Here is an 11,639-nt window from a genome sequence, read left to right as displayed (position 1 = left end):
AATGAATTTAAAAACATAAAATATATTTTTATTAATAGTTTATCAGCCTTGATTTACATAGTTATCATCACTCCACAAATCTATTATTTAAAAAGCAGCAATCACAAACTAAGACAGAGGTCTCTGCTTGACCTGAGTGACCCTGCAGAAGGTGTAATCCAGGATGGCTTAACTGTCGCTTTCAGGGTTGCATAAAAGAGTAGATTACAGACTCATGCCTCCATGTGTACCAGCTGTGTTACGACAGGTGAGAGAGTGAGAGAAACAATCGCCGTGAAAAACAGGATACAGCATTTATTAAATCATCATTCTTTAGCTACACCGTTTTATAGCACTTTTATTTTTAAAGAAGTTTATTTAAATAAGTTCGGGAGGAGCATGGTCATGTGATCCAACCAATCACAGCGAACAGGTGCCTATATAAATAGCCATGTTTCACCTCTCTCCCATGACAGTTTTTCCAGCATCCCTCCTCCACCCCATTACCTCAATCTCAGTTTCATCTATCCCAGTTTAAGAGGGGGGAGTACTATAATTCCAAGCTCGGAGCCATCCCCTCGCACAGCATGCTTTATCTAATATGCTTTATCTCATATCGATTATGTTAATGTGAACTCTTGAAGGAGTGTTCATCATGTATAGTTATCTGTACCTAAATAATAAATATTAAAACCTTTTTAAAGCATATTGCGGCAGTGACAGCTAGAGACCCTTTTTTTCTGACAGTGCATGGAGTTATGGATAATCAAATGTAAACTGAAATAGTTATAGATCTATGTTGTTCAGGTTCTGAAAACATTCCTTAATGCTGCATTTAATATAAATCAATGTCATTTTTGAACCACTAATGCTACCAAACAAAAAGATGTGCAATAATAGGAAGCACTTGCTTTAGACAGGAATGCCCATGCTAAAATTTCAAAATGCACTTCTTCTTTTTAAAGTGCATGTGTTATTCACTGCGTGCATTGCTCCATTGCTTGGTTCGGCAAGGATTTTCAACATGCCATTTTATTCAAAACCGGTTTTTTAAATTTTTCCATTATTTTACCAGGAAAAGTCCCATTAAAATATAAATCTCTTCGGAGTCCAGGCCAAAAATGCCCAGCAAGCAAAAAACGATATTAACTATAGACCCAATAGTCTAGCTGTAATCCACTTCTACCCTTAATAACCTTAAATTTTTTTGAAATATGTTTGATATGCCATCCTGTAAGCGAAGTCAACAGGTGTTCAAGGTGTTTGTTTTAATTTTTTAAAATGTTTTAAAAGTATACGCATCGTCTATTCTTGGGCTAAATGTAGACGTCTGACTTTCACTGGCAGATCAAATTTTGCCTTTTTTGCCAAAATTGCTTGCTGGGTGAGGACCTCTAAACCTCAGTAAGAACAATCAAAGCTCAAACAGAGATATTTAAATCAAAGATATTTAATTGAGCAATACATTGAATCAAAGCCAATACAATAAAGGTACATTAATACAAAGTGATATATTGTGTTATCTGGATGACAATGTTATTGGATGATACTGGTAATTTCCAAAAATTATTGCAAAGTAGACCTACTTTACATAACACATTATTATTTACATAACACATTATTAATTAAAAAAAAGCTTTTAAGAAAATAATTTGCCTTGAAGAAAAAAAACATCCAACCTTCACATCACCATTCATCCAACATAGTATTTCATGGTTGTCAAGATAATGCTTCACTTACTAAGCCTGTAAACCATAAATTAAATTCCACTGGATTACATTTGGTGAGGTTAGTAGTTCAATTTGCTGGTTGCCTCCGGGTTACAGGTGCAATATCATTGCTTTCGATTTCTTTTGTTGCTTTACATACACAAAGATATATCAGAATTGCTGCCCCAATTGCACTTGTAAGAACACCTGCCACAATTGGTCCTAGATCAGGAGGATTATATACTGCAAGAGGCGAAGAGAACTGAATGTCAGTACAACAGTATGTTACTAGCAACATTATAGTGTACACTAAATATTTTTTTTTAGATATGACACATGAAATGTATTAAAATTATTAAAATTGAGGAACTCAGATGCAAAAGCTGCTAAACACCACCTCCGTCAAAAATGACATTAATCATGATATTAATCCAATGCTCTCAGCATGTATTATGTTCCTCAAATACTTTCGTTTCGCTTCAAATACACTCAATCCCCACCCTCTCAAGCCATTCAGAAATACGCTTTGTTGGCAGAATTTGCTAAACCCCACCGTGGATCACAATCAAGCTTGTGTCACTTGTGAGTACTCTGTGAATACTTGAATACAACACGAAACAGGGCGTTACGTAGACCAAAGCGCCCCCTAATTTTTTAAATTATTTTCAGTGTTTCTACAGCAGTTGCATCTTTAGTGATTTTGCAACTGTTTACTATGTCTTGTCCAAAAAAAGTGCATTTTTTAGAAGTGGGGGTATTTGTCAAAAAGCTAGCATGCACTTAGAGGGTTTTGCAGTGAAAGTCAAATTTGTGAATTATTCAGTCATTAATAAAAGTGAAATGACCGAACCTAACCTATAAGAGTCTGATAAAAAAAGCTTATTTACAAGAAAACATGCCAGGCCTCCGAGAGTTTTGCATGTGAACTCTGAGGAATTATTAGCACAGTTACCAATGCTAATATACATCTAATGATATGTATTCCAAAAATACCATGTATTTTATGTTTATAATTTTCTTGGTTTCCATCATTTATTTTTTCCTTATTTCTATACTGTTTTTTATGTCTATAGCTCTTAGGACATAAAATGAATTGAATATTACAATATAAGTATGTTTAAGCCAGACGTCACTTTTTATAACCAACGACCACAGGCTGAACCAGTTTAATCCGCTTACCCGTTTCCTATCCCTATCGTGTTTGTATACATAAATATATATATTAATCTCTCTTAAGGGTTTTTGTCCTCCTAGGAGTTTTACCACAGGGTTTTTCTCCTATGGGGTTTTTTATCCCCTGGAGAGTCAGCCAACATTGGCTCAATTTAGCACTTTACTGTATACGTTACATCATTACTACTCTCGCTTGTACGTTTTATTCTTAGCCGCTGTATTCTTCTTCTTATATTATCTATTGATTATTCTATCTATTGTTTTCCCCTACATCTATTCATGTAAAGCTGCTTTGAAACAATTAACAATTGTGAAAAGCGCTATACAAATAAAATTGAATTGAATTTTTTTTTAATTATAAGTCTTATAGGGGCTGTTTCCCTGTCTTATTGTAGTCCCAGACTAAAATGCATATTTAAAATCATCTTGCACTGACACATCTTAACATATATCAATGCCATTGTTTTTTTCTCAAGATGCACACCAGTATTGTTTTTTGTAAGATTTGTTTGTAAAAACTACTGTAATGTAACTAATATAACTAAGACCTAATCCTAGATTAATCTAAACGGCCCCATAAAGTTTATAAACGTAAAGTAGTAGCTCAGCACTGCCCCTTGTGTTTGTTTACATTACCACATTATCGATAAAAGTAGAACAGTATAAAATGTGCTCATTAAGGGTAGGTTTAAAGCATGGAAAAATTGATAAGACACAAAGGCACTTACTGTAAATGGAGACCGGATTGCTGGGCTGGGACAGGAACGTCCTATCAATTTCAAACACACAGTCGTATTCTCCTTCAGGCACTGGGGCATCTATCGTCCACTGACTGTTGCTGTTTGGTCTCGTGTACACGTCTCTCAAAGCAACCCCATTGTGCCTAAAGACCATTTGCACCTGAATATAAAAAAATAAAATAACTATGTACAGATATCATAATTTAAGCATTTTAAACATAGTGATTCAATATCTCTGTTTTTAGTTGGGGTCCTGATCATGTCAGGGTTTATTTTATGATTACAATCTGCTGGATATACATGATCCCTTCCTTACGAAAATTAACCATGTTTTATTGTGATAAAAGTGAAGTAACCATGTTTTTTTGGGGGGGTATAGATTATTTTTAGCAAAATTATTTTACTACATTAACCGGAGACGAAAACGAGGTTTTCAAAACCATGGTTATTTTGTTTTACTACAGTAACCATGTTTTTTTTAATGTAGTAAAACCATGGTTAATTTTCGTAAGGGATTACTTAAAAGAGTGCATGTATGAATAGGATGAGTTAGCCTACAGTCCAATATGATTTCAAGAATGGTGAGTTGAAGGAACAGGAGATTTCCACAGACTGCTTGTCAGTGACATACAGTTTGGAGACAGGGCCATGTGTAACCACTGATAGCTTAGGAGGAGGCAGTGCATCTGGCAAAAAAAAGAGTTAAAAGGAGCTTATTGGATGAGGACAATGTCATGGTCCTGTCAGACATCCGTGCTAGATGTAGGTCTGAGTGCATCTGACAGGACCGTGGCAGTATCATGTTCTGTGTGGGGACATGTGGGATCACATTCTGTGTGTGGCTGCCACATGTTCCCGGTGTCTTGTTGCTGTCGTGATCTTGCCAGACCTTAGTGTAGATCAGGTCTATGTTCTGTGGGCAAGGTCAGGGCAGCAGTGTGTGTGTACGTGGGAACACGTGTGTTCACATCTTATCTGTGTGACACGCAGGGCCGCCTTAACCTAATGTGAGGCCCCGGGGCTAAGAGGTTTTGTAGGCCCCCATTCCCCTCGATTTATAGTCAATTTTTTTTAAAGTGTAATATCTAGGTAATCTACATCACAAAATGCATTAGTTTCTTTCGAGACAACAACAGTGAGTTTTCCCTCTTTGAGCCAGAAAACACCATAATATTGTTATTAACATATCACTGAGCCCACTTAAGCATAAACTTAAGACACTTTATTTAACAACCACACACAGCAACATGTGGTGATAATAAAACCAAAATGTGTGAAAGTATATATGTCTATAAGCTTTATATTTATATAGTTTTTGGAATATACAAATTTACAGAAAATTGCCACTCATAACTAAATGCTCACCACAGTTTTAAAAATATAATAAGTTAAAGTTAGTTTTAGAGTGAAAATGCATTAATGATAACAAAAGATAAGTCTTTATAGACAGAAGCTTGTTAAATGCATTAATGATAACAAAAGATAAGTCTTTATAGACAGAATCTTGTTTTTTAATCAGTTATTTATTTTGTAGGCTATTGAAGATATATTATGAATTGTATTTAGTATTTATGCATACATAAGCATGTGAAACGACCAAGTATGAATATGCACAAGACAGACAGGGAACAAACCTGTATATAAGATCTTTAGATAATGAGATTATAATGGTGCTATCAGGCGATGATCATTTGAGATGGTCTTGTCGCTCTTTACTTTCTTAGACTTGCACCTTTACCGTTGCGTCTCTTTCTCATCTTTCTAAACCAACAGATGTGTGTACTATGAGCTAACGTTGCGTCAAACTACATCGCTCCAGCTGCGCACGCGTCACTGATATAAACGCGAGTGAACTTAAACTTTATAACAACTAACAGCATTATGTGCGCGAACTCCTTTCTTAGTTTAGCGGCACAGTTTCTTGTGCACGTTTGGAGAGACTTCTGCATGCCAGAGACTCAGACAGCTGCGCGAGCACAGAGAGCGAACGAGCGAGCGCGCGCACGAAAGAGAGAGAGAGACCTGCACATCAGGACTTATTATGAAATTTCAGAAATTACTCTTTCATTTGTTGGTGGATTATTTCCCGTTTCTCTGTCACACTCAGTCTAACGTGCAAGAATGTCAAGTTGACAACGCGCACTTAATTACATTACGCGGAATAGAAAATATGTGACGTCTAGCATTTTATTTCACGTGAAGTTACAACGGACCAATCAGCAGCCATGTAACGTGCAATTAGAGTGATTGACAGAAAACCTGACATTACTAAACAATATGACATTTTCAGCTCATCATGAACGCAAACTTGGGAGGCCCTTGAACTTGGGAGGCCCCTGGGCTTCAGCCCAGGTAAGCCCGTGCATTAAGGCGGCCTTGGTGACACGTGTTCCCAGTGTTTTGTGGCTGTCATGGTCTTGCCTGACCTTGGTTATTATCCAGAGGGCAGGACCAGGGCAGCATTGTTTTATGTGGGAATACGTGTGTATTCACATCATATCTGTGTAACACGTATTCCCAGTGTCTTGTCACTTTTACCCTACTCCCTTATGTAATCATGTCTTAAGTGATTAATTATGTTCACCTGTTCCCCATTGATGTGCTGTCTATTTAATGCCCTTGTGTTCTCTGTGTGGTGTGCGTGCGTTGTTGTTTATCCTGTGTTTATGTACTCCATTGTCTGTTCCTGTAATTCTCAGTTTCTGATTTGTGTTCCAACACAGTGTTATTATTTTATATTCTGTTTTACCCCCACGTGGGTTTGTTTTGTTCAGTTTATTCAAATACAGTTATATTTTTCATACATTCCTCTGCGTTTGGGTTCTTCCTTTTATTACCACAATCCGGTTTATACGTACCGTGACAGACAAATCAAACAATTTCTTAAAATACAGTGTCTTGGAAGCAAAGCGATATTGTAATAATTTCATATTATTGTTCTTATTAAAAGCCTGCTCACACCAAGGATGATGGCAACTGTAAAAATTGAAAACGCTAACGTACGCTAACGTCCGTGCACAATCGAGGGCACAGCCTTGCAAATTATGGTTTATTTGACTCGTACATGAATTCAGACGTTCGACGCATGTGCATTGCAACAAAATGCAAGGCCTCTCCTGGGCTATGTATGCCAATGTATGCGGGGGTTTCAAAAATCCAGCGGTGCGTGTACAGTATGCGCGCACTCTTCTGATGACAAAAATTGCATCACGTTTCTTTACAGTTCCCTTTCGAGAGCGTTGCATCAGTAGCTGACGCTATGGGAACTCCTTTCCCTTCCCGAAAGCTGACATCTTTTTCAGAGCTTCCTGGGGCTTATGGCGTCGGCTTTCATGCCTGATGTTAGTAGCTTTTCCCCCTGGGAAATTCCCTGGAAAAGGACCGAAAGAGGAGTTCCTATAGCGCCAACTACTGATGCAATGTCTTGTTCCTTTCTCTCAGGGAACCGAGGTTACAATAGTAGCGGGATACTTTATCATTCTTGGTGTAATTGGGTCTTAACTGTAAAATTCTCTGTCTCACCTGAGCATGCAACGCGTAGAGTATTTATATGACTGCAGAACTGAATATCATCCATTGGACAATCTCTAATCTTATTTTCGCTCCCATTGCATCTAACCCCACCAACTGATGGACCTCTCATATATACATCCACTTCCCTCGTCCAGCCAACCACATGTCCACATCCCAACTCCCTGCATGCCACTACAGCTGTAGCTGCTGCTGCTGATGATGAAGATATTGTGGTAATCTCTTTCTGACAAACAGCTTTCCATTTGTCTCTGAGCTTGATATTTAAACTTCCCAGACAACCACCTGCACGGCCATTACTTTGAAGTTGGATTGGAAGTTCCTCTAAAAGAGTAAAAATAACACAGTGACACACAACATCTTTAGAAAATATAAGAGTAAAAGCACATATACAAACTTACACATATACAAACATAGAAAGAAATGCTCCTTTATACCTGGGATAGCTGCTTCATAATTAGACAGCGGTGAACGTAAGACTTTTCCATTGTACAGCATCTCCATTGTGCAGACATATTCTACTTGGAAGTTCACATTTTTCTGTGTTAAAATTATCTTATTGGTGGTTTCTGTTAGATTGAGTGAGCGCAGGTGAATAAAGGTGGTTTTAGGGGTCACAGGAAGGGTGCGGTAATACAAACTCATTGAGAAGTTAGTTGCCTTATCAGCAGTTGAATCACAGTACACAGTATAATTCCCACCAAACCTAAATAGTTTGGGACGCAGAGTCAGTTTGGGAGGAGGAAGGGATGCTGGTAGTGAAAAAGTAAAAAAAATAGAAAGAGTGACTTTTCAAGAAACAAACAAACAAATATGTAATACACTGAAACAACAGCTTACATATGACTAATTTAACAGGATTACTGAATCCAGATGTTTGTCCATTGGAAGTGGATTTGTACCAGCACACTACATCTCCCTCTGTGGTAGGCTGGGCGTTGACGAAGAAAAGAACGTAAGTCCAATATCTAATAACTTTAGAGGTCACCAAGGGTACCGTAGTTTCAGGGGTCTGTGATGAGCTTTCAAGCTTGCCGATAAAAATAGATATGGGAAATGGAACACTAGGTATGACACATTTGAAAACTACTTCAGTGTACAGCTGAATATTCACCCTGCTCTCAAAACTGAGTTTAGGAACTTCAAGTGTACCTGGAAGTGGGAAACATCAAGAAAGAGAAAAGAAAGGGAACACTTAATAATGACATCAGCATTATAGACCATTCACACTGGGCGCAATTAAGTGAAACATGAGACGCGATGACACACTAGAATAAAAACAACAGATCATTAGCAGGCCTTTCAAACAGTGCACAATCACCGGCGAGAAGGTGAAAATGTATACCTTGTTGCCCTGCAATAAAACAGGCCGTCCAATTAGACTTATGCTTTAAATCCAGTTTGGAAATAGTTAACTACAAGTAGCGACGCTAATAACTTACATATTTTTATAGCTTAAAGGTAGTTCAGTTCAGTTACTACAGTGTAGCTTTAACAGTAGTTAAATACTTTTTCCAGCAAGTGGTGGTGAGAAAACGCTACATTACGTTACGACCTTGGCGTGCAAAACATCACCTCTCGCTCAAACTTCTGTCAATATTACTGCGCCTGAAACTGAAGTGCTGCAAATTAAGTGCTCTTCCGCCATACAATATAGACCATTTGCATGTTTGCAAACAGAGAGGACTTTTTTGTGGCTGGAGCCCAACTGGTGGCAGAAAGTGTCAGCTCTGCAGTAGAGGTGTGAAGTGTTTTAGCATTAAACTGTGATTTTTATGGATCCGGTGTTCTTTCGCAGTCTTTTTCTCTTTAGTGAAATGTTTCTTATTGCGTTTTCATCATGTTATGTTTATTTTTTAGATAAATTAAAAGTTTAAATGGCTTGGCCATGTATACAGTATGTATTGTTCATTATTTGTAAATCAATTATTTTACAGTATGAATCACTAAAGTACATATAAAAACTATATATACTATAATGTATTTTATATAATACCATTTATTAAATATTTCATAATTTTCCTGTTTTCTTTTATTTCTTCCTTATATTTGTAGCCTACGTGTTTGCTCTAAAACTATTATAAAACTATTATGTTTACATACAAATTAATTTGCATAGGCTTGTTTATATATTAATAACACTTTACAACGTGTGTGTGCTATATTTATATATTTTACTATGTAAGCATAATAATTTTAGAATAAAGGGGAAGAAGACAAAATATAAGGTAAAAAGAAATAATAGAAAATGGAAAAAATATGAAATATTTAATAAATGGTGATATTATTGCTTTTTCAGTATAACCTACTCAAAAATCTAAAATCTTTCTAAATAAATTATAAACACAACGTGATTATAGTAAAACACTATAAGAAACACATAGAGGGATCAGACTTCGACAGAACACCGGACATCTTCTCTAATTATTTTCTATTTTAGTTATTAAAGTGTAACTAAACCCCTGGTCAGAGCCAGACTCCACCCACTGGCAATATTTAGGCTTGTTCGACTTTATGCGGTGGCGTGAGAACGGACAGCAGGATGACGTCAAAGTACCGCGAGAATGATTAGAAAAATCATAAGAAGAATAATTTCGTCTCGCTCTGGCGGTACTTAGATGTTTTTTTTATGTCATCCGGCTGTCGGTTCTTGCGGCGCGGCATGTCTACTGGCGAACAAGCCTATTGAAAAATACAAAAAAAGTGGTCAGATCCCAACGGAGATAGAGGGGACGAACTAAGCTCGTACCAAGTGTGTGGTGAGATCGTAACAAGGGCGTGGTGAGCTTAAACCTGCTCATGTCACGAGGTATTTTTTGGACCCAACATTCAATAGGAAAATTCAACTGCAGTAGCCACCGTTTAACATTTTACATTCTATAAAAATGAAGATAATCTTTTTTGGCACTCCTATTCTGACACTCGACAGTACAACAAGACATTTTCTAGTGAGTTATCTCGCTCGTTTCACTTGTGTGTAATTCATTTCCACTGTTTTTCTGCCACCACATTGCGCGCACAGCCTGCAGTGACGTAGCTGTGACGTCTACTCGCAAAAGGTCTATAGGTGTCTTTTTTTCTTCAAAAATATGCACATTTTATTTTGGTGCCACCTACTTACTTATGTAACTACTCATGTAACAGTCTTTAAATAGGGAAAACATGTAAGTGTTTGGTGGCTTCTAAATTTATCCCTGTTAGGATCCTAAGAAATGAATGGGGCTAGGCTAAATGCTAACACATTCACAACGCGCTGTACAAAGATGAAGTGCACGCATTGAAAAAAGGTAGGTATGTATTTGTCTGGGTTGAGGTAAGAACATAGTAAAATATTGAAAAACTGTGGTGTTTTCCTTTAAAACATTCTTCATTAAAAATCATATGCAGTTATTTATAATATAAAAGTTTTTCTAGAAACTATTATATTATAAATATAATAGTCTCCTTAGTTAATAAAATAAAATACTTACCTGGGAGAAATTATCGAAAGCACCCATATAAACATACACACACATAAAATAAATGCTCCCGTATACCTGGGATAACTGGTTCAAAATTAGACAGCGGTGAGCGTAGGACTTTTCCCTTGTACAACATCTCCATTCTGCAGACATATTCTATCTGGAAGTTTACAATTATTTGTCTTAAAGTGATCCCATTGCTGCTTCCTGTGAGATTCAGTGAACCCAGGTGAGTCAAGGTGTTGTTAGGAGTCACAGGAAGCTTGCGGTAATACAAACTCAGTAAGAAGTTTGTTGCCGGGCCAGCAGTTGAATCACAGTGCACAGTGTGATACCATCCCAAAAAATGATGTTCAGGATGTAGAGTCACTTTGGGAGGAGGAAGGGATGCTTGGAGAACAAAAAATGAAAAACAGTGAAACAGTGACTTTTCAAGAAACAATCAAACATATCTAATGCACTGAAACAACACTGCTTACATATGACTAATTTAAGAGGGTTACTGAATCCAGACGTCTGTTGATTGGGAATGGATTTGTACCAGCACACTATATCCCCCTCTGTGGTAGGCTGGGCGTAGATGGAGAGAAGAGCTGGAGTTGAATAACTAAGGACAGTAGAGGTCCAGTATATTGTGGTTTCGGAGGTCTGTGATGGGCTTTTAAGCTTGCCGATAAACATAGTTATGGGAAATGGGGCACTAGATACAACACATTTAAAAACTACTCGAGTGTACAGCTGAATATTACTTTCATTCACACTGCTCTCAAAACTGAGTTCAGGAAATTGAAGTAAACCTGGAGGTGGGAAACATTAGGAGAGAAAAAAGAAAGAGAAAACTTAATAATGACCTTTCACTTTGGATGCGGAAAAGCAATGTGAATGTGAGAGGCGAGGACCCGCTGAAATTAAAACAGTATAGATCCATATGAAACATTTTACACAGCATGCACATGAAAGCAAGGATTTTCATTTGCTTTGGTATACATGTACCCAGTTCAACACATTGTGTCTCTTCACAATAACAATGTGCATGTCATCAGCAG

General features: G+C 37.3%; 1 protein-coding gene across 1 annotated transcript; it reads right to left on the bottom strand.

The window, feature by feature from the left end:
* Window positions 1-1,473: 1,473 nt before the first annotated feature.
* On the bottom strand, window positions 1,474-11,274 carry LOC129451157 (uncharacterized). Its single transcript, XM_073870959.1, has 8 exons — window positions 11,073-11,274; window positions 10,669-10,983; window positions 7,973-8,284; window positions 7,570-7,884; window positions 7,124-7,456; window positions 4,160-4,287; window positions 3,590-3,761; window positions 1,474-1,931 (listed from the first exon to the last, which is right to left on the bottom strand). The coding sequence occupies exons 1-8, from the start codon at window positions 11,272-11,274 to the stop codon at window positions 1,777-1,779; spliced, it is 1,932 nt and encodes a 643-aa protein (XP_073727060.1). The 3' UTR covers window positions 1,474-1,776.
* Between the last annotated feature and the right edge of the window lie 365 nt (window positions 11,275-11,639).

Source organism: Misgurnus anguillicaudatus, chromosome 8, assembly GCF_027580225.2.
Source record: "Misgurnus anguillicaudatus chromosome 8, ASM2758022v2, whole genome shotgun sequence".
NCBI lineage: Eukaryota > Metazoa > Chordata > Actinopteri > Cypriniformes > Cobitidae > Misgurnus > Misgurnus anguillicaudatus.
This window is presented reverse-complemented; position numbering and strand designations above follow the sequence as displayed.